A 24,081-nucleotide genomic window follows, 5' to 3' on the forward strand; every position below is an offset into this window, starting at 1 on the left:
GACTGACTTTCGCCAAGACCGGCTCCGGCCCGTTATCTGTGGTCTATGTTGGCCCACCAAGGCCCGGCCCGGACCGGCCCATTTATCCGTGGTCTATGTTGGCCCACCATGGCCCGGCCCATGTACCTCCCCGGTGGACGCACGCGTCGCGTCTCTGTCCTCTCTGATCGGAGAGGATAATCCCCACGCCACACATGTCCACCGCTTCCTCAAAAAAAAAAAAAAAAACATGTCCACCGCTTCCGCGGGGTCGCATATTCCCACGCGCACCGCTTCCAGAACCTTCCACCCCCCAAGCCAAGCCAAGCCAAGCCAAGCCAAGTGGCGGCCGCTGCTACGGCTACAAGTCTCTCCTCCAGCGCTGCCGCCGCTGCTGGTGCTAGGCGTGCCTCGTCACGGGTCTAGGCCCCCCGCGCGCCCATTCCCCCGCCCTTTTGTCACGCGCAAGCCGTGCCCACTTGCGCCACATCAAGGCTTGCACGGGCGAAAAACCCCATCCCATCTCCGGTGCCAGAAGGCGCGGCCCTCTGTTGGTGGGTCCTGCCGCGGCCATGAGCCACCGGATGATGATGAATCCGGTGAAGGTGGAGGGCGATGGGCGGGCCGGCGGCGGAGGCGCGCCGAGGCCGATGGACGGGCTGGGCGACGCCGGGCCCACGCCGTTCCTCGCCAAGACCTACGACATGGTGGACGACCCCGCCACCGACGCCGTCGTCTCCTGGAGCGCCACCAACAACAGCTTCGTCGTCTGGGACCCGCACCTCTTCGCCACCGTGCTGCTGCCGAGGTACTTCAAGCACGGCAACTTCTCCAGCTTCGTCCGACAGCTCAACACCTATGTAAGTATCAGACCTCTCCTCGCTGCTTTGCTTGGCCCTTTGTGCCCCAAAATCGATTCGTTGATGCCAATTGCAAGGGTTAGGAATGAGTGGAGCTTGATGGGATTACTCAAAGTACTGGAGTATTTGCTCACCCTGGGATTACTGAAATTTTGATTCATCCAGTTTTGCCTCGTGTTCACACAGTCCTGACGACTCCGATGCCGCCAGTTGTTGGCTGTAGTTCACAAGCTGTGGCAGGGGAACAGCTACAGATAAATAGATCAAGCTAATTAGGGGGTGATTGACAGGACATCCGTATAGGTTTGGGAGGTCACAGTGGCATTGCTGCGGCTTGGGGACTTTGGGGGGGGTGAAAAGGAGGTCCACTGCAGTTCAAACTTTCGCTTCCATTAACATCAAAGTACTCGTATAGACAAATACTCCCTACTTACATCCATCCTTACCGATGCTGTTTTAACTTCACTCAAGTTATGCTGCAAGATATAACATAGGTGTCCACCTAAGTGCCCAAGAAGAAATAACCTGTAGGATGGTAGCCGATACTTGGTGGTTCGTGTCATGTTTTCGTTTTATGCAACGATTCAGTAAAAAAAATATCCTCGAATTATGGCAACCAAAATTGTAAGTTGTGAGTAAAATTTTCAAGCCTACAGAGTCAATTGATATCAACTTGGAATTTACGAGCATGTGATAATCTTCAAGCCAGCTGGTAGTTCGTGTGCTGCTTTTCTTTTTAGGTAGTGGTTCATAAAAACCATTGAATTAACCAAAGTTGCAAGTGCTTGAATCAAATCCCAAACCTACAGAATTAGTTGAGTGCAATTTGGAATTTACAAGCACATAGTAAAATTGAAAGATAAAGAAGGTGATGGGTGTGTTCAGAACTTGAGAAGATGGACAAAATTTTAAGCCTTGACATTTTGGCCAAAAGAGCAGAAAGAGTAAAAGAGGAAGTTTGTTATACTACTGTCTGTGTTAGCATTGCTGATAGTGTGGGACTGAGGGCTATTCTTTTATCATTATTCTCTTACCGTAGAAACTTGCGGATGTTGGAAGACCAGATTTTACAGGATGATTGTTGCATTTCCAGGAGAACCTTCAGATTTTACGAGATTTGAGCTATGATTTAATCCGTGGGTGGTAGTTGTATTGACCTTATAAATCTTTGAGAGCATGTGCGCAGCCGCCAACTGGATGCTTTCATATGATGATGTTAGCTCCGAGTAGGTGTCACACATTCTAGTTAGGCTATCACCTGATCTTTTCAGTAAAATCTTCCAGTCGAAACTTCATTTGTTTGCCTTGAGTAAAATCTTCCAATTCTAGTTAGGCTATCACCTGATCTTTTCAGTAAAATCTTCCAGTCGATACTTCATTTGTTTGCCTTGAGTAAAATCCTCCAATTGATACTTCATTTTGTCTTGAGTAAGCTCCCAGTTCATACAATATTAAAGGATGAAGATGAAGAGGAAAGTTGACAAATAAAGTCTTCCAATTGATACTCCATTCTGCCTTGAGTAAGCTTCCAGTTCATACAATATTAAAGGATGAAGATGAAGAGGAAAGTTGACAAATAAAGTGAAGAACTGAAATCAGCTAACTGAAAAATGTATCAAGTGAGTAAAATCTTCCAATTGATATCTTGCCTTGAGTAAGCTTCCAGTTCATACAATATTAAAGGATGAAGATGAAGAGGAAAGTTGACAAATTAAGTGAAGAACTGAAATCAGCAAACTGAAAAATGTATCATGAGAACTGAAACTTGTCATAAAGAGGTAAATTAGATATTCTTACAGGCTCATCCTCTCCACACCCTCTCTCTTTTTGTTACTGTTGTTTATCTAAATTTCTGAATGGTTAATTTTCTGTTGGGTAAACCTTCTTTTTGCCTTATTTAATTATCCGATTTCCGACATGGTTGTTATCACCTTTGGCAGGGCTTCAGAAAGGTGGATCCTGACAGGTGGGAATTTGCAAATGAGGGATTCTTGCGAGGGCAGAGGCACCTTCTCAGAAATATTAAGCGCCGGAAACCTACACATGGGTCTCAGAATCAGCAATCTCTTGGCTCCTACCTTGAGGTGGGGAACTTTGGACATGATGTGGAGATAGATCATTTGAAAAGAGACAGGCAGCTCTTGATGGCTGAAGTGGTGAAGCTCAGGCAGGAGCAACAGAACACAAGGTCAGATCTGCAAGCCATGGAAAAGAGGCTGCAAGGAACTGAGCAGAAGCAACAGCAGATGATGTCATTCTTGGCGCGAGTCATGCAGAACCCCATGTTCATACACCATCTGCTCTCCCAGAGTGAGATGCGGAAGGAGCTCGAAGATGCCATCTCAAATAAAAGACGGCGCCGCATCGACCAGGGACCTGAAGCTGTCGATAGCATGGGCACTGGCTCTACCCTGGAGCAAGGGTCACAGGTAATGTTTGAGCAGCAGGAGCCAGTGGACTCGCTCGTGAACGGTGTCATATCCGATCTTGAAAGCTCGTCCGTCGATACAAAGGGAGCTGAGGTGCAGCAGAGTGTCGCTTCCAGCCGTTCGGAGCAACTGAGAGGCAGGCCCAGTGGAGAGCTAAATGATGATTTCTGGGAGGACCTGCTGCATGAAGGGGGGCTCGGCGAGGAGGCCAGCAACCTGGTGGTTCCAGATGACATGAACTTGTTGGCTGAGAAGCTGGACTAGCTCGACTCAAAGGACGCGAATTCCGGACAATAATCCATCGCATTCTATTGCCGAGCAGCCCTGAGAATCCTTACCAGAATGCCTGTTGTTATATATGTATATATGTCTGCTTCGGCCATGATCAGTCAGTCGAGTAGATCACTGCTGCCTTTGGTGATGATGCCACCCTATTATCTTATTGTCGATCTTATTTTCGTCAATGCCGTGTTTAGTTCAACTTCTGGGAGGATTCTAGTTGGGTTGCTTGCCACTGTCTGCTGTGCAAAGATTTTAGTCGGATTGGGCTGTATGCCTAGTTTTCTGATAGCTAATGTCATCCATATGAGAATAAATATGATAGTACCCAGTATATAGCACGTATATGTGCAGTGATTGTATCTGGATGATATCGATGTACAGTAGTATCATGTTGTGCCTATGTGTAATGTGCCTGCTACCATCTTCTTTTAGGCAACTGTGCTTGTTGCTTCCTTAGGGAGGCTTTGTACTGTATCCTGTATTCCTCACTAAGGAATTGGTATCTAAAGTTGCTCACATTAAGAAAGTTTATCAGAAGTAAAAAGCATTAATTCCTGACTTGTAAACCCTGATGCATTGCATTAGAGCTGTAAGTTTATCACGGAGTATGTCACAATTTTCTATTGTTTTCTCTCACATTGCTTTATTTGTGCGAGTTAAAATTTATTTGCTTGGTTTTGGAACAAAATGCTTACTTCCATAAACTAGGTTGCAAGATAAATCACTTCACAAACCTAACAGCTTATACATTGCTTACCATATAGCAGCTAATGAAGAGTTGATGTATGTCCTCGTTGTTTATCTTCTGATATAGCCAAACTAAATATTACTTGAAATTCCACAGCCAGTCGCCAGGTATATATATGTAGCTATAATAAAATAAATAAATAAATAAACAAAAGATATGGCAAACCAATGCTGCGTTGAACATGGTCTATCATAGAACAGATGCAGTACAATCTTCTTCAAAATGTGAACAATAACTTTGGCAGTATGGACATTTACATTCCACTGGGTGTTGAATGATAGATTGGGCAGTACAACCGTTGAACAAAATTGAATACTTTCTCCATGAAATGTCAGAAATGCAAATCAAATCTAGACCCTCTTCTTCCGAGCAGAAGATGCAGGCGAGGGCGGCGCGGAGCATGAGCAGAGACCGCGCAGAATGGCAACGACGGAGAACACGACGTATGGAACATACAGCTGAAGCAGCTTCGGCGTTGCCTTTCCTGAGCCCAGCATCTCACCAAGTATCGCAGACTGAAACAGTTGCGAGATCACTATTAGGAATGAAATCAGGATAATCCCCAGAGTGATGTGCTCTATTCAACTGCCAAGTAAGAAGGCCTATCTGGCCAATCTAAGTGGAAATTAAATCTTCTCAGTCCAGACTGGTTGCCTATTTATTTCTGATCAAAATGACTCGTAAATCGCTGCATCGGATTGGATCAGAGCATACACAAAAATTAGGCAGATCCACATCGTTGTCATCTATAGAAATTTCTCTACCGAGACGTGAAGTAATTGAGTTACTGTGGAGTTGACCTCTGATTTTACAGATCCGAGGAATAGGCGGCACATTTAATCTCAGACCAACATGCTCTCAGTAAATCATGGAAAAAAATATTAGCGAGGAGGCCGAGAGAGACGGGGTTACCATGGAGGTGAGGGTGGTGACGCCGGCCATGAGGGAGGTGGTGGCGGCCCATCGGCGGCGGGCGAGGACGCCGTAGATGGTGGCGACGGAGAGCGGCCAGAGGAAGGCGAGCTCGAGGCAGAAGAGGCCGTGGAGGAAGGCCGGCGGGTGGGCCATGAGGTAGTCGTCGAACTCGGCGGCGTACCACCGCTTGAGGTCCCGCAGCGGCGCCGGGTAGAGGTCGGGCGGGAGGACGGTCTGCGCGTCGATGAGCGGGACCGCCACCGTGATGGTGAGGGAGAAGAGGACGACCACCGCGTCCGCCACCGCCGAGACGACGCCCATCGCTTCTGCCGTGCGTGCCTGGTCCTGGTCGTGGGTGCGTGATGTACTTGGCTGGGATCTGAATATCTGATGAAATGGCTTTGTTTTTGTTTCGCCTGCAGGGTTATTTCACGAGCCTGGGCAGAAACACACCAAAGGTGGGAGAAGAAGAGCATGTGAAAGCCTCTTATAAGTTGAGAAAATTCCCTATATAACATTATTTTAAATGTTGTTTCCTTATTTAACACTGCAAAAAAAGTTCTTCCTTATATAACACCAACCTTAAATTTCTTTCCCTTTCTAACACTTCCGTCAGTTCCGTTAGCCTACACTGTTAAAATCGATTTTAACTGATGCCAGTTTTTTATAGTTGGACGAAATTGCCCTTGTCCATAAGAATGAGAAAATAGAAAAACAGAGCTCTTCTCTTCCCCTTTCTCCCCAACCCTAGAGGAGGCGGCGGCGGCAGCAAACCTCCCAGGCCTGGCGGCGGCGGTGCTGCGGAGTGCGGAGGGAGATGGCGCCGCGGACGACGGGCAAGGCGCGACTGCGGACGGCTCAGGCCTTGGCGCGGCTATGGATCCAGCGTTGACCGATGACGACGGCGGGGCAGCGGTGGGGTCGGGCCAGCGTCGGGCTGCGGTGCGGTCGACCAGCGCCTGGCAAAGGCAGTGCCTCGGCTGCAGCGGCATCAGGCCAGGGCGCAGCTACTGGCCAGGGCACTGTTGGGTCGGCCGTCGGCGTGGCTGGAAGTTCCTGTCAGGGTGTCCCCGGGTTGGCATCGGCAATAGCTTCAGGCCGGGCGCAGCCACATGGGCTTGTTCAGGTGGCTAAATGGCACTCCTGGGAATGCAATGTTAGTAGTAGCAATACAGAGGCTCATTTGAACGCAGTGTTAGTAGTAGCTACTGACCATCTAGTTAATGATCTGTTAGTAATGATCAAATTGTCTAGCAATGTTTGTAATGGAGGAGTTAGTTTGCTTGGCTGTGATCACAACAAGATTATTGCTTTACTTTATTTCTGTTAATGTTGCAAAATATGTATATGTGAATTGTGTGATCGGATATGCATCAAATTACAGAGGAGGTTGTGCCCAATTTTTGAACTAAATATCAAAATAATTTAAATCCAGATATGGAATTTTGCATGTTTACATGGGAGGTTCTGCCTAATCTTGCATTTAACAACAGAAAAAAGTTATTGCTTTTTAGTATGTGAACAATTTTGGTCATAATCTGCGCCAGGGGTAAAATCGTCTTCTCACGTGTCATTTAACACCGTTAGTACTCAAAATGGATGGAAGTGTTAGAAAGGGAACAATTTTTAGAATTGGTGTTAGATAAGGAAGAAATTTTTACCAGTGTTAAATAAGGCACAAAATTTTAAGCTAGTGTTAAATAAGGAATTCTCTCTTATAAGTTCACCTCTAACCAATCCCTTAAAAGCTTCTAATGAAATATATATGAGAGACTAACGCACTTAGCCAATCTCTTAAACGGTTAAAGAAGTTATAAAAGATAAATAAGTGTTGGCCTCCAAAAGCAGCTCGAGTCTCTCAAATATACTCGAACGGTGTCACTTCTCAGGATAATTTTCGGTCGTCTCCACAACCGCCCGAGGCACCACCACAACCCCCGATTCCAGCTGGAATAGAACCGGAAGGCTCCTCTGCTACCCCGTCGGGTGTGACGGCATCGGAATGGACCCCCTCCTCCCTCCTTGCCCGCCAAGAAAGAGGTTGGGGATAAATAAAAAACATGTTCCAGACCGGCGTGCCGTCTACAACGACCAGTGGCAAGGTCGCGGCGGCCGCGATGATGGCATGTCGGCCTTCCCTTGCTCCTGTCGTTGACAAGCGCACGAGAAAGCCGACGGAGATGATGAAGGCGCTCACCGAGAAGGCAAATCTTGTATAATCATCGACAATGACAAGGCAATACCTCCTCCCCCAAGCTATCATAAGATGGAGGTCCAAAGAGATCCAAGTGAAGGAGCTCAAGGAGCCTCGTCGTGGTAATGATAGTCTTCACCTTATGTTCCTTTTCATGTAGCTTTCCGGCAATGCAAGCACTACAAGGATGATCTTTGACAAAAGACACATTGGTTAGTCCAAGAATGTGCTCCCCCTTTAAGAGAGATTCTAAATGTATCATGCCAACGTGGGCTAGCCGTTGGTGCCATGGCCACCCCACGTCGGCCTTGGCCATTTAGGCATGTTGCATTATGAGTTTTCTCTTTTAAGAAATCAACCACGTAAAGACTGTTTTCAACATGCCCGTCAAAGACCGCTTTGAGATCGCTCCTCTTAAAGATGGTCACAAGGAATTCAACGAAACATGAATCATAACCGGAACGTGCCAATTGAATAGTTGAAAATAAATTATAGGGAAGGGATTGAACAAGATTGATATTTCGTTAGTGATGAATCGCTAGAGATTACCACCTTGCCTAATCTCAATACCTTGCCCCTGCTATTGTCACCAAAATTCTTTATGACGAACCAAAATCCAAACTACTCGGGAGCATGTGACACGTCACTTGGTGATGCCGTGAAGAACCGTCAAAACTACATTGGGAACTGAAATTAGATTTGTGACGAGCCGACGTACCGCCTACATGGAACCGGGACGTTCTTTATGAGGAACGGACATCCAACCTATTCGGAAGCGTACGACACATCAGTTGGTGATGTCGTTAAGAACTATGAAAACTACACTAGGAACCAAAGTTAGGTTTGCGAAGAACCGACAGACCGCCTACGCGGAACCTAAAAAATCTTTATGAGGAACCAAAATCCAACCTACTCGGAAGCATACGAAGAACCGTCAAAACTACATTGTGAACTGAAATTAAATTTGCAAAGAATTGACGTCATGCCTACATGAAACTGAGACGCTCTTTATAAGGAACCAACATCCAACCTATTTGGAAGCGTACGACACGTCACTGGGTCATGTCGTAAAGAACCGTCAAAACTGGATTAGGAACTAAAATTAGATTTGCGAAGAACCGACATACCACCTACATGGAACCGAAAAATCTTTATGAGGAATCAAAATCCGACCTACTCGGAAGCATACGACATGTCACTTGGTGATGCCGTTAAGAACAATCAAAACTACATTGGGAACTGGAATTATATTTGTCAAAGAATTGACGTACTACCTATCAAAACATTCTTTATGAGAAACCGACATCCATACTACTCGGAAGTGTACGTGAAGAACCGTCATGGTTACACTCTGAATTGAAATACTTTTTAAGAGTAACCAACATCATTTTTTGCGAGAACCAAAATCCCACCTACTTGGACACGTAAACCACCACACAAGGGGTCGCAATGAAGAACCTTCGGGGCTACACTATAAACCAAAATTTTCTTCTGCGAAGAATCGATATCACCTTTGTTGAACTGTTGTTCGACTTACACGAAAACATGACACAACCCTAGAGATCGTCATGAAGAACCATCATCTCTACTGCTTTGTGTGATTTAGGAGCTGGTGTTAGTGTTATGTCTTTCTCTTTATATAAAAGACTTGACTTGAATAAACTCACACCTACTGAAATATCTTTGCAAATGGCTGACAAATCAACTGCCATACCTATCGATATCTGTGAGGATGTGCCCGGTGTTGTTGCTAATGTTACTATTTTGACTGACTTTGTTATAGTTGAGATGCCCGAGGACGACAACATGTCGATTATCCTTGGTAGACCCTTCTTGAATACTGCAGGGGCTGTTATTGATTGCAATAAAAGCAAGGCCACTTTTTATATTAATGGCAATGAGCATATGGTGTACTTTCCGAAGAAACAATTCCAAGTGAATGGTATTAATGTTATTGAAAAATCTCCGACAATCACTATTGGAAGTTTTCAAATACCTCTACCTACTATCAAAAAGAAATACGAAATGCTTATTGTCGGGGAAATGCATATCCCCATTGAGGTAACCTAGTGATTTATGAAAGTTCTTCGGTTTCATGCTAATTGAAAGTGGTTGTTAATAAGACTTGATCAACCTTATTAATGGATCATTTTTGAACGGTATGAAGTTGATGAATTTAGTAAGCACTACCTTCTATCCTTACCTTTTGTTTTCTATTTTTATTAGTTAAATAAAATAAAATGCCATGTTTTATCTGTTTTCTAAATTTCCAGTGCAATAAAAAGATGACCCAAAAATAAAAGTTCTCAGAATGCCCTGAAAATTTTACATGATTTTTTCCGAATATTTTTGAATTTTTGGTGCAATAAATACCAGAGGGAGGTGCACTATGTGGGCACAACCCACCTGGGCACGCCAGGACCCCCAGGCGTGCCCTGGTGGGTTATGGGCCCCACGTGGGCCCCCTCACTTATCTCTTCATTCCACATCATTACGTGCCCCCGGAAAAAAACCTCCATTGCTCTCTCTCCCATGTTCTTGAGCTCAAACCCACAGATTTCGATCTTTTTGCTCGAAGCTCCGTTTCTGAAATTGTTTCGGGGGATTGTTGCTTGGTATATGACTCCACTGTTTGTCCAATTATTTTTTGCTTTAGTGGTTTATGTTTTAAATAATTAGCTACTCTTGGTGCTGCTGTAGATGTGCTTGCTTGTTGAATTCTTAGTGTTTTAAGTAGTTTGAATGCTTGCTTTGGCCTCTATGTATCCCTATGAGTAGTTGCTATCAATCTTATAAAGTTTTGTTGACAAACTTTTGTCACCCAATTTTTTTTATTTTTCAGAAAATTGTACGCGGACATGATGAACTTATTTGGAAGGAATTCTTCGAGGAGACGATCCTCGGGGGCATCTTCCAGTGACAGTTATGCTCGCCGGTCTTATGTTGAACCAAGTGAAAGTTCTACACGAGATGCCGCCACCAAAACATGCTTATGGCCTTGCGATGAGTATATGGTTCGTGTGGGCATTAAGGAGGAATTTGAGCAATATGTTCACAATGCTGGTCTCGGTCCCTACCTCTCAGATAAGTGTGAACAACACCAACTTCTCACTGAATCATTTGTCAAGGGATTTAAATATTTTCCACGTGAGTCTAGGGTGTCATTTTATGCTTTATGATAGTCCATTTACCATATCACTAGAAAATTTTGCTTATCACTATAAGCTTCCATTTTGGGGTTCATTTGACGAACCACCAAAGGCTGAGTCTGAAACATTCTTGACGAGCCTTTGTAACGGTGAAAGGAGGGGAGTGACTCAAGGTAGAATAAAGAGCATTCATTTTCCCGCAATTTAGTATTTTGCATTATTTAACGGAAAACGTATAGTAGGCAAGCAAGACAGTAGCACACTTTGTGCTCCAGACTGGAGCCTCATACGTACTGCTCTCACCGGTGAAAGGGATTATAACCTTGCAGCCATCGTTGCACGCGAACTTCAACACAACGCTAATAGTGGTTGGTTCTATGGTGGAATTTATGCCACGCGTTTAGCACGAGGGCTATGTGCTTCACCTCTGCCCTTTGATCCGATTCTACCCACGTAGTATTTAGATTTTAACACCTTAAAAGACCATAAGATTCTCAAGGGAAAGGCCGATAACTTCACTTATAGTCTTTTGTTTAACCAAACATCTCCCTGAAGGAAATATGCCCTAGAGGCAATAATAAAGATATTGTTTATTTCCTCATATCATGATAAATGTTTATTATTCATGCTAGAATTGTATTAACTGGAAACATAATACATGTGTGAATACATAGACAAACATAGTGTCACTAGTATGCCTCTACTTGACTAGCTCGTTAATCAAAGACGGTTGAGTTTCCTAGCCATAGACATGAGTTGTCATTTGATTAATGGGATCACATCATTAGGAGAATGATGTGATTTACTTGACCCATTCCATTAGCTTAGCACTTGATCGTTTAGTTTACTGCTATTGCTTTCTTCATGACTTATACATGTTCCTATGACTATGAGATTATGCAACTCCCGATTACCGGAGGAACACTTTGTGTGCTACCAAACGTCACAACGTAATTGGGTGATTATAAAGGTGCTCTACAGGTGTCTCCGATGGTACTTGTTGAGTTGGCATAGATCGAGATTAGAATTTTGTCACTCCGATTGTCGGAGAGGTATCTCTGGGCCCTCCCGGCAATGCACATCACTATAAGCCTTGCAAGCAATGTGACTAATGAGTTAGTTGCGGGATGATGCATTATGAAACGAGTAAAGAGACTTGCCGGTAACGAGATTGATCTAGGTATTGAGATACCGACGATCGAATCTCGGGCAAGTAACATATCGATGACAAAGGGAACAACATATGTTGTTATGCGGTTTGACCGATAAAGATCTTCATAGAATATGTAGGAACCAATATGAGCACCCAGGTTCCGCTATTGGTTATTAACCGGAGACGTGTCTCGGTCATGTCTACATAGTTCTTGAACCCGTAGGGTCCGCACGCTTAAAGTTCTGTGACGATCGGTATTATGAGTTTATATGTTTTGATGTACCGAAGGTAGTTTGGAGTCCCGGATATGATCACGGACATGACGAGGAGTCTTGAAATGGTCGAGACGTAAAGATTGATATATTGGATGACTATGTTCGGACACCGGAAGTGTTTCGGGAGATTTTCGGGCATATACCGGAGTACCGGGGGGTTACCGGAACCCCCCGAGGAGTATATTGGGCCTAATGGGCCTTAGTGGACAAGAGGAGGGGCGGCCAGGGCAGGCCGCGCGCCCCTCCCTCTCTAGTCCAAATTGGACAAGAAGGGGAGGCGCCCCCTTTCCTTCCCCTCACTCTTCCTCCCCCCTTCTCCTACTCCTACTACGAAAGGAGGAGTCCTACTCCCGGTGGGAGTAGGACTCCCCCCTTGGCGCGTCCTCCTCCTTGGCCGGCCGCCTCCCCCCTAGCTCCTTTATATACGGGGGCGGGGGGCACCCTAGGAGACACAAGTTGATCATTGATCTCTCCCAGCCGTGTGCGGTGCCCCCCTGCACCATAATCCACCTCGGTCATATCGTAGCGGTGCTTAGGCGAAGCCCTGCGACGGTAGCTTCATCAACATCGTCACCATGCTGTCGTGCTGATGAAACTCTCCCTCGAGCTCTACTGTATCTTGATTTCGCGGGACATCATCGAGCTAAACGTGTGCTGAACGCGGAGGTGTTGTACGTTCGATACTGAGGATCGGTCGATCATGAAGACGTACGACTACATCAATCGCGTTGTCAGAACGCTTCCGCTTAACAGTCTACGAGGATACGTGGATGACACTCTCCCCTCTCGTTGCTATACGTCACCATGATCTTGCGTGTATGTAGAATTTTTTTGAAATTATTACGTTCCCCAACACTCCCGTGCAAACATATTTGCATGCATGCGTCTGCTCTTTTTTATTATCATAGCAAGGAAAGATATTTTGTTCTGGAGAGTGAGGCCCGGGCTCACAACATAGCAGTAGAGGCAGCACGGCGGGACGAGGCGTCCGCACCTAGAGCCTTCGTGAGCTACCACGCCGACTACACTACCCTCCAGGCTACTGATCGACTACCAAGTTAGGCTAAAAGCCTAAGCTTGGGGGAGTACATGTTTCCACCGACTTTACATTCATGTTCACTTATTCCATTTGTCAGTGTCCACACTTTTTCATTGTATCATCCATGCTTAGATTTATTTTATTGCTTTCTTCTTGTGTGCTTGAAAGACTTTTGAAAGAACCAAAAAATTAGTTGTAGCTAGTTTACTTTCTATGCATGCTTAATAGTAATACTAAATAGAAAACCCCAAAAGATTTCCTTGTTCTTCTTTTCCTTGGTGGGAGCTTTCCCGTGTAAATAGTTTTTCTCGTTTTTGTTTTCCCCTTATTTGCTTGTTCAAGAAAACCAAAAACTCCAAAAATATTTCAGTGTGTTTCTCTAAATTTCTTTTCTTTTTATTCGAGTTGTACCAAGGAGAAGACCACGATGAAAATGTTGAGTGGCTCTCATATGAATAATTGTTGAACTAATAAAGAGCACATTTTACCTTGTCTTCTCCTGTTGAATAAAATGTTTGCAGATTCCAGCTTAGTCCATGGTACTCTTGCACTATTATTATTTTCATATCATTCGATCGTGCAAGTGAAAGGCAGTAATGATGACATTTGATGAACTGGCTGTGGCGGAGAGGCTGATATGAACTCGACTTGTTTTGTCTGTGTAAATATGTTTAACTTAGTATCCATGATTCAGCTCATTATGATTAAACATGTTTGCAATGACAATTAGAGAACATAGTTTCTCATGCCATGCATAAGTAGCTGGGAGTTGACAATGATTTATCTTGGATATCAACATAGCGTTAAAATGATTGTGATGTAGTATGATGATATTGTATCCTCCTCTAAATGTTCAAGTGGCTTGACTTGGTACATGTTCATGCATGTAGTTGAATCAAAACCCACATAGCCTCTATGATATTTATGTTCATGGTGTTGATATCCTACTTATGCTAGTGTCCAATGTTACATACATAATGCATGGTTATGATCGTTGTTGCTCTCTAGCTGGCCGCTTCTCAATCTAAATCGCTAGCCTTCACCTGTACTAAGTGGGGATTCTGCTTGTACATCAAAAACCTTGAACCCAAAGTTATTCCAGATGAGTCCATCATATCTACCTATATGCGGTATTACCCTGCCATCCTAAGTAAATTTGCATGTGCCATCTCTAAAAACTTCTAAAAAAATTCCGTTTTGTGTGCCTGGATCCTTCATGGAATGACAGGAGGTACTCGGTATCTTCCATGCTAAGTGAGTTATTCTCAGGTCGAGTGTTTATTCACTCGCCATCGCACGACAAAAGGGCGCTAATAGGAATGCCCAATCCCAAACTACAAAATACAAAAAGATTTGATCGCTTGAATAATCAAACAAAAACTCCCAATGGAGTCAAAACCTTTACTTTTTATCGCTTGGGAACCGCCACTAGCTCGTTTAGCATGGGAGATATTGATAATTGATAGTCGTGAAGTAAATGAGAAGGATGCATGCCTCAAAATATCATTTATCTTTTAAAAAAAAACTTGAGCTCTGTCACCTCTGCAAATCACTACTTCCCTATGCGGAGGGATTGTCTATTTACCTTTATGTTGTGTCATCACCTTCTAAAATAAACGCTGGAAACTGAGTAGAGCACAGTTGTCATGATTTATGCATTGTGTGTAGCTAATGTTGGGTGCATCATGACTGGATCTTTTCTACCATGAATTACAATGTTTAGTCGCTGCTTGAACTTTGGAGGTGCTTTGCATTTATGTTTTGCGGTCTTAGAAAGGGCTAGCGAGATACCACTATTGTCATATTATATCATGGTTGTTTTGACAATGTGTTGCTGTTTGAGATATCTTATTATTGCTCGCTAGCTGATTATGTCATTGATATTTGTCATTATAATCTTTAAGAGTTATTGTAGACATGGTTAGTTATAATGTTGGCTGAAAACTTGGATGTTGTTTAAGCTTATTTATGCAAACAAGAGCAAAAGAGTTTGTAAAAGTTTTTCTTTTTCACTTTCAGTTTATCAACTGAATTGCTTGAGGACAAGCAAAGGTTTAAACTTGGGGGAGTTGATACGTCCCCAACGTATCTACTTTTCCTAATGCTTTTCCTCTTGTTTTGGACTCTAATTTGCATGATTTGAATGAAACTAACATCAGACTGACGCTGTTTTCAGCAGAACTACCATGGTGTTGTTTTTGTGCAGAAATAAAAGTTCTCAGAATGGAACGAAACTTTGCAAGGATTTTTTTATATCAATAATAAGAATTTCTGGAGCCAAGACCAGCAGGAGAGGGGCACCTGGGTGGGCACAACCCACCAAGGCGCGCCCCCCTCTCCTGGCGCGCCCAGGTGGGTTGTCCCCACCTGGTGGCCCCGCTGACCCTGAAACCAATGCTATAAAATCCTATTTTTGAAGAAAAAAATTGGGTAGAAAGAATTATCGCGATCCACGAGACAGAGCCGCCGCCAAGCCTTGTTCTTCCTCGAGAGGGCAGATCCGGAGTCCATTTGGGGCTCCGGAGAGGTGGATCTTCGTTCTTCGTCATCACCAACCTTTCTCCATCGCCAATTCCATGATGCTCCCCACCGGGAGTGAGTAATTCCTTCGTAGGCTCACTGGTCGGTGAGGAGTTGGATGAGATTCATCATGTAATTGAGTTAGTTTTGTTAGGGCTTGATCCCTAGTATCCACTATGTTCTTAGATTGATGTTACTATGACTTTGCCATGCTTAATGCTTGTCACTTTGGGCCCGGGTGCCATGATTTCAGATCTGAACCGTTTATGTTATCATCATTATATCCATGTTCTAGATCCGATCTTGCAAGTTATAGTCACCTACTACGTGTTATGATCCGGTAACCCCGGAGTGACAATAACCAGGACTTCTTCCGGTGATTACCGTAGTTTGAGGAGTTCATGTATTCACTATGTGTTAATGCTTTGTTTCGGTTCTCTATTAAAAGAAGACCTTAATATATCCCTTAGTTTCCAATATGGACCCCGCTGCCACGGGAGGGTAGGACAAAAGATGCCATGCAAGTTCTTTTAATAAAGCACGTATGACTATTTACGGAATACATGCCTACATTATAATGATGAACTGGAGCTAGTACCGAATAGCCCTAAGTTATAAATGTCACATGATGAATATCATCCAACAAGTCACCGATCCAATGCCTACGAATTTATCTTATATTGTTTCTGCTAAGTTACTACTGCTATCATCACTATTATGCTTGCTACAAAATTACTGTTGTCATTGTTACTGCTACTATTTTTGCTGTCACTACTATCAAAACTATCAAACTACTTTGCTACTGATTACTTGTTGCAGATAATTAATCTCCAGGTGTGATTGAATTGACAACTCAGCTGCAAATACCTTCAAATATTCTTTGACTCCCTTTGTGTCGAATCTATAAATTTGGGTTGAATACTCTACCCTCTAAAACTGTTGCGATCCCCTATACTTGTTGGTTATCAGTGGCTGCAATTGGAAAGGGGCCGCCGCAAACCTCCAGCGCCGCTCGCCGGATGTGGCGGAGAAAGAAATTCCAGCAAGATTCATCAGGGTCGCGTGTGGGAGGATAAGGAAGAAAGGGGTGCGGTCCCTGAGCGATTTCCAGAAAAATGAAAAGAGCTGCGGGATGTGAGGCTGGGACTGGGGTAGCTGACCGAGCACGAGATGCATCAAATTGGGTGGGCCACAGACGCGTGGCGCACAGACGACCAGGCTGATTTCTTGTAGGAATCGTTTGGACGAATTAAAGTGTTTTCCCCTATTATATCAGTACCAGAGATGATGGATGTGTCTCAAGTGTACTGGTTCTCTGTTGAAGACTTCTCGTCTGTCATGGTTGTCCACACAAGGATGCTGACTCCGGGAGGAGTGGCGGCAACGGCGGCACGCCCTCAACCTGCTCTAGCGTGTGTGGTCTTCACCAGGCAGTCTGTAGACCTTGTTGTTTTTTTGCTTTCGAGGTGTGACGGTGTCCTAGATATGGGGGTAATATCCAGTCAGGCCCGTGGTCCTCGGATGGGCCGATAGGCCCTCGTTCTCCTCAAGTTGGAGTCCAGAAGTTGTGAGCCTAAGCATGATTGAGGCTGCCTCTGCCGAAGATTTGACGTATACTCCAAGACATCTCTGAAGGAAATATGCCCTAGAGGCAATAATAAACTTATTATTTATTTCCTTATTTCATGATAAATGTTTATTATTCATGCTAGAATTCTATTAACCGGAAACATAATACATGTGTGAATGCATAGACAAACAGAGTGTCACTAGTATGCCTCTACTTGACTAGCTCGTTGATCAAAGATGGTTATGTTTCCTAACCATAGACATGAGTTGTCATTTGATTAACGGGATCACATCATTAGGAGAATGATGTGATTGACTTGACACATTCCGTTAGCTTAGCACTTGATCGTTTAGTTTGTTGCTATTGCTTTCTTCATGACTTATACATGTTCCTATAACTATGAGATTATGCAACTCCCGTTTACCGGAGGAACACTTTGTGTGCTACCAAACGTCACAACGTAACTGGGTGATTATAAAGGTGCTCTATAGGTGTCTCCGAAGGTACTTGTTGGGTTGGCGTATTTCGAGATTAGGATTTGTCACTCCGATTGTCGGAGAGGTATCTCTGGGCCCACTCGGTAATGCACATCACTATAAGCCTTGCAAGCATTGCAACTAATGAGTTAGTTGCGGGATGATGTATTACGGAACGAGTAAAGAGACTTGCCGATAACGAGATTGAACTAGGTATTGAGATACCGACGATCGAATCTCGGGCAAGTAACATACCGATGACAAAGGGAACAACGTATGTTGTTATGCGGTCTGACCGATAAAGATCTTCGTAGAATATGTAGGAGCCAATATGGGCATCCAGGTCCCGCTATTGGTTATTGACCAGAGAGGTGTCTCGGTCATGTCTACATAGTTCTCGAACCCGTAGGGTCCGCACGCTTAAACGTTTGTTGAGGATATAGTACTATATGAGTTATGTATATTGGTGACCGAATGTTGTTCGGAGTCCGGGATGAGATCACGGACATGACGAGGAACTCCGGAATCATCCGGAGATAAAGTTTGATATATGTGATAATAGTGTTTGGTCACCGGAAGGGGTCCGGAATTCACCGGAAGGGGTTTCGGATGTTTCCCGAAATGTTTGGGTACGAGAACACTTTATTTGGGCCAAAGGGGAAAGCCCACAAGGTTTTTGGAAAGCACAAAAGGAAGTTTTGCAGAGTCCAGGGGCCAGACGCCAGGGTCCCTGGCGTCTGAGTCCAGACGCCGGGCACCCTGGCGTCTGGCCCTGGAGTCCGAGAAGGACTCTTGCCTTTTGGGTGAAACTGACTTTGTGGAGGCTTTTACTCCAAGTTTCGACCCCAAGGCTCAACATATAAATAGAGGGGCAGGGCTAGCACCCAAGACACATCAAGAAACACCAAGCCATGTGCCGGCAACCCCGTCCCCTCTAGTTTATCCTCCGTCATAGTTTTCGTAGTGCTTAGGCAAAGCCCTGCAGAGAATTTTCTTCACCAACACCGTCACCACGCCGTCATGCTACCGGAACTCATCTACTACTTCGCCCCTCTTGCTGGATCAAGAAGGCGAGAACATCACCGAGCCGAACGTGTGCAGAACTCGGAGGTGTCGTGCTTTCGGTACTTGGATCGGTCGGATCGTGAAGACGTACGACTACATCAACCACGTTGATATAACGCTTCCGTGAACGGTCTACGAGGGTACGTAGACAACACTCTCCCATCTCATTGCTATGCATCACCATGATCCTGCGTGTGCGTAGGATTTTTTTTGAAATTACTACGTTCCCCAACAGTGGCATCCGAGCCAGGTTTTATACGTTGATGTAATATGCACGAGTAGAACACAAGTGGGTTGTGGGCGATATAAGTCATATTGCTTACCAGCATGTCACACTTTGGTTCGGCGGTATTGTTGGATGAAGCGGCCCGGACCGACATTACGCGTACGCTTACGCGGGACTGGTTTTACCGTCGTGCTATGCACACAGGTGACTAGCGGGTGTCAGTTTCTCCAACTTTAGTTGAACCGAGTGTGGCTACGCCCAGTCCTTGCGAAGGTTAAAACAACACCAACTTGACGAAATATCGTTGTGGTTTTGATGCGTAGGTAAGAACGGTTCTTGCTAAGCCCAGTAGCAGCCACGTAAAACTTGCAACAACAAAGTAGAGGACGTCTAACTTGTTTTTGCAGGGCATGTTGTGATGTGATATGGTCAAGCCGTGATGAGATATAAGTTGTTGTATGAGATGATCATGTTTTGTTGAAGTTATCGGCAACTGGCAAAAGCCTTATGGTTGTCTTTTTATTGCATAAGATGCAAGCGCCAAATAATTGCTTTACTTTATAGCTATGCGATAGCAATAGTTGCAAGAGCAATAGTTGGCAAGACGACCATGTGACGACACATTGATATAGATCAAGATGATGGAGATCATGGTGTCATGCCGGTGACGATGGAAATCTTTACGATGCTTTGGAGATGGAGATCAAAGACACAAGATGATGATGTCCATATCATGTCACATATTTTGATTGCATGTGATGTTTATCTTTTATGCATCTTATCTTGCTTTGATTGACGGTAGCATTATAAGATGATCTCTCACTAAATTTCAAGATAAAAGTGTTCTCCCTGAGTATGCACCGTTGCCAAAGTTCGTCGTGCCCAGACACCACGTGATGATCGGGTGTGATAACCTTTACGTCCATCTACAACGGGTGCAAGCCAGTTTTGCACACGCAGAATACTCAGGTTAAACTTGACGAGCCTAGCATATGCAGATATGGCCTCGGAACACTGGAGACTGAAAGGTCGAGCGTGAATCATATAGTAGATATGATCAACATAATGATGTTCACCATTGAAAACTACTCCATTTCACGTGATGATCGGTTATGGTTTAGTTGATATGGATCACGTGATCACTTAGATGATTAGAGGGATGTCTATCTAAGTGGGAGTTCTTAAGTAATATGATTAATTGAACTTTAATTTATCATGAACTTAGTCCTGATAGTATTTGCATATCTATGTTGTAGATCAATAGCTCGCGTTATTGCTTCCGTATGTTTTGATATGTTCCTAGAGAAAACTAAGTTGAAAGATGATAGTAGCAATGATGCGGACTGGGTCCGTGATCTGAGGTTTATCCTCATTGCTGCACAGAAGAATTATGTCCTTGATGCACCGCTAGGTGACAGACCTATTGCAGGAGTAGATACAAATGTTATGAACGTTTGGCTAGCTCAATATGATGACTACTTGATAGTTTAGTGCACCATGCTTAAACGGCTTAGAATCGGGACTTCAAAGACGTTGTGAATGTCATGGACCATATGAGATGTTCCAGGAGTTGAAGTTAATATTTCAAGCAAATACCCGACTTGAGAGATATGAAGTCTCCAACAAGTTCTATAGCTAAAAGATGGAGGAGAATAGCTCAAGCAGTGAGCATGTGCTCAAATTGTCTGGGTACTACAATCGCTTGAATCAATTGGGAGTTAATCCTCCAGATAAAATAGTGATTGACAGAATTCTCTAGTCACCATCACCAAGTTAGTAGAACTTAGTGATGAACTATAATATGCAAGGGATGACGAAAACAATTCCCAAGCTCTTCGCGATGCAAAAAATCGGCGAAGGTAGAAATCAAGAAAAACATCAAGTGTTGATGGTTGACAAGACCACTAGTTTCAAGAGAAAGGGCAAAGGGAAGAAGGGGAACTTCAAGAAGAACGGCAAACAAGTTGCTGCTCAAGTGAAGAAACCCAAGTTTGGACCTAAGCCTGAGACTAAGTGCTTCTACTGCAAAGGGACTGGTCACTAGAAGCGGAACTAACCCAAGTATTTGGTGGATAAGAAGGATGGCAAAGTGAACAAATCCATATTTGATATACATGTTATTGATGTGTATTTTACTAGTGTTCGTAGAAACCCCTCAGTATTTGATACTGGTTCAGTTGCTAAGAGTAGTAACTCGAAACGGGAGTTGCAGAATGAATAGAGACTAGTTAAGGGTGAAGTGACGATGTGTGTTGGAAGTGGTTCCAAGATTGATATGATCATCATCGCACACTCCCTATACTTTCGGGGTTAGTGTTGAACCTAAATAAGTGTTATTTGGTGTTTGCATTGAGCATGAATATGATTTGATCATGTTTATTGCAATACGGTTATTCATTTAAGTAAGAGAATAAATTGTTGTTCTGTTTACATGAATAAAACCTTATATGGTTACACACCCAATGAAAATGGTTCGTTGAATCTCGATCGTAGTGATACACATATTCATAATATTGAAACCAAAAGATGCAAAGTTAATAATGATAGTGCAACTTATTTGTGGCACTACCGTTTAGGTCATATTGGTGTAAAGTGCATGAAGAAACTCCATGCTTATGGACTTTTGGAATCACTTGATGCTTGCGAACCATGCCTCATGGGCAAGATGACTAAGACTTCGTTCTCCGGAACAATGGAGCGAGCAACTGACTTATTGGAAATAATACATACTGATGTATGCGGTCCGATGAGTGTTAAGGCTCACAACAAGTATCGTTATTTTCTGATCTTCACAGATGATTTGAGCAGATATGTGTATATCTACTTGATGAAACACAAGTCTGAAACATTTGAAAAGTTCAAAGAACTTCAGAGTGAAGTGGAGAATCATCATAACAAGAAAATAAAAGTTTCTACGATATGATCGCAGAGGTAAAATATTTGAGTTAAGAGTTTGCCTTCAGTTAAAACAATGTGAAATAGTTTCACTACTCACGCCACCTGGAACACCACAGTGTAATGGTGTGTCCGAACGTCATAACCATACTTTATTAGATATGGTGCGATCTATGATGTCTCTTATCGATCTACCACTATTGTTTTGGGGTTATGCATTAGAGACAGCTGCATTCACGTTAAATAGGGCACCATCTAAATCCGTTGAGACGACACCATATGAACTATGGTTTGGCAAGAAACCTAAGCTGTCATTTCTTAAAGTTTGAGGTTGCAATGCTTATGTGAAAAAGTTTCAACCTGATAAGCTCAAACCCAAATCGGAGAAGTGCGTCTTCATAGGATACCCAAAAGAAAATGTTGGGTACACATTCTATCACAGATCCGAAGGCAATATATTCGTTGCTGAGAATGGATCCTTTCTAGAGAAGGAGTTTCTCTCGAAAGAAGTGAGTGGGAGGAAAGTAGAACTTGATGAGGTAACTGTACCTGCTCCCTTATTGGAAAGTAGTTCATCACAGAAATCTGTTCCTGTGACTACTACACCAATTAGTGAGGAAGCTAATGATGATGATCATGTAACTTCAGATCAAGTTACTACCGAACCTCGTAGGTAAACCAGAGTGAGATCCGCACCAGAGTGGTACGGTAATCCTGTTCTGGAAGTTATGTTACTAGACCATGACGAACCTACGAACTATGAAGAAGCGATGGTGAGCCCAGATTCCGCAAAATGGCTTGAGGCCATGAAATCTGAGATGGGATCCATGTATGAGAACAAAGTGTGGACTTTGGTTGACTTGCCCATTGATTGGCGAGCCATTGAGATTAAATGGATCTTCAAGAGGAAGACGGACACTTATAGTAGTGTTACTATCTACAAAGCTAGAATTGTCGCAAAAAGGTTTTCGACAAGTTCAAGGTGTTGACTACGATGAGAGTTTCTCACTCGTATCTATGCTTAAGTCTGTCCAAATCATGTTAGCAATTGCCACATTTTATGAAATCTAGCAAATGGATAAACAAAATTACATTCCTTAATGGATTTATTAAAGAAGAGTTGTATATGATGCAACAAGAAAGTTTTGTCAATCCTAAAGGTGCTAACAAAATATGCAAGCTCCAGCGATCCATCTATGGACTGGTGCAAGCATCTCGGAGTTGGAATATACGCTTTGATAAGTTGATGAAAGCATATAGTTTTATACAGACTTGCGGTGAAGCCTGTATTTACAAGAAAGTGAGTGGGAGCACTACAACATTTCTGATAAGTATATGTGAATGACATATTGTTGATCGAAGATAATGTAGAATTATTTTGCAAAGCATAAAGGAGTGTTTGAAAGGAGTTTTTCAAAGAAAGACCTCAGTGAAGCTGCTTACATATTGAGCATCAAGATCTATAGAGATAGATCAAGACGCTTGATAAGTTTTTCAATGAGTACATACCTTGACAAGATTTTGAAGTAGTTCAAAATGGAACAGTCAAAGAAGGAGTTCTTGCCTGTGTTACAAAGGTGTGAAGTTGAGTAAGACTCAAAACCCGACCACGGCAGAAGATAGAGAGAGAATGAAAGTCATTCCCTATGCCTCAGCCATATGTTCTATAAAGTATGCCATGCTGTGTACCAGACCTATTGTATACCCTGCTCTGAGTTTGGCAAGGGAGTACAATAGTGATCTAGGAGTAGATCACTGGACATCGGTCAAAATTATCCTTAGTGAAATAAGGATATGTTTCTCGATTATGGAGGTGACAAAAGGTTCATCGTAAAAGGTTACATCGATGCAAGTTTTGACACTGATCCAGATGACTCAAAGTCTCAATCTGGATACATATTGAAAGTGGGAGCAATTAGCTAGAGTATCTTAGTGCAGAGCATTGTTGACATAGAAATTTGCAAAATACTTACGGATCTGAATGTGGCAGACCCGTTGACTAAATTTCTCTCACAAGCAAAACATGATCACACCTTAGTACTCTTTGGGCGTTAATCACATAGCGATGTGAACTAGATTACTGACTCTAGTAAACCCTTTGGGTGTTGGTCACATGACGATGTGAACTATGGGTGTTAATCATATGGTGATGTGAACTATTGATGTTAAATCACATGGCGATGTGAACTGGATTATTGACTCTAGTGCAAGTGGGAGACTGAAGGAAATATGCCCTAGAGGCAATAATAAAATTATTATTTATTTCCTTATTTCATGATAAATGTTTATTATTCATGCTAGAATTG

General features: G+C 43.4%; 2 protein-coding genes across 2 annotated transcripts; one reads left to right on the plus strand and one right to left on the minus strand.

The window, feature by feature from the left end:
• Nucleotides 1–283: 283 nt before the first annotated feature.
• Nucleotides 284–4,101, plus strand: LOC123105389 (heat stress transcription factor A-2e). The gene is made up of 2 exons (XM_044527447.1): nt 284–839; nt 2,780–4,101. The coding sequence occupies exons 1-2, from the start codon at nt 552–554 to the stop codon at nt 3,530–3,532; spliced, it is 1,041 nt and encodes a 346-aa protein (XP_044383382.1). The 5' UTR covers nt 284–551; the 3' UTR covers nt 3,533–4,101.
• Nucleotides 4,102–4,455: 354 nt separating this feature from the next.
• On the minus strand, nt 4,456–5,673 carry LOC123105393 (sigma intracellular receptor 2). Its single transcript, XM_044527451.1, has 2 exons — nt 5,211–5,673; nt 4,456–4,813 (listed from the first exon to the last, which is right to left on the minus strand). The coding sequence occupies exons 1-2, from the start codon at nt 5,532–5,534 to the stop codon at nt 4,649–4,651; spliced, it is 489 nt and encodes a 162-aa protein (XP_044383386.1). The 5' UTR covers nt 5,535–5,673; the 3' UTR covers nt 4,456–4,648.
• Between the last annotated feature and the right edge of the window lie 18,408 nt (nt 5,674–24,081).

This window comes from Triticum aestivum, chromosome 5A (assembly GCF_018294505.1).
Source record: "Triticum aestivum cultivar Chinese Spring chromosome 5A, IWGSC CS RefSeq v2.1, whole genome shotgun sequence".
NCBI lineage: Eukaryota > Viridiplantae > Streptophyta > Magnoliopsida > Poales > Poaceae > Triticum > Triticum aestivum.

Coding starts and splice junctions, on each gene's coding strand:
- LOC123105393 (XM_044527451.1), bottom strand. CDS start 5,534: ATGGGCGTCGTCTCGGCGGTGGCGGACGCGGTGGTCGTCCTCTTCTCC. Junction 4,814..5,210: donor TCACCACCCTCACCTCCATG/GTAACCCCGTCT, acceptor CAACTGTTTCAG/TCTGCGATACTTGGTGAGAT.
- LOC123105389 (XM_044527447.1), top strand. CDS start 552: ATGAGCCACCGGATGATGATGAATCCGGTGAAGGTGGAGGGCGATGGG. Junction 840..2,779: donor TCCGACAGCTCAACACCTAT/GTAAGTATCAGA, acceptor CACCTTTGGCAG/GGCTTCAGAAAGGTGGATCC.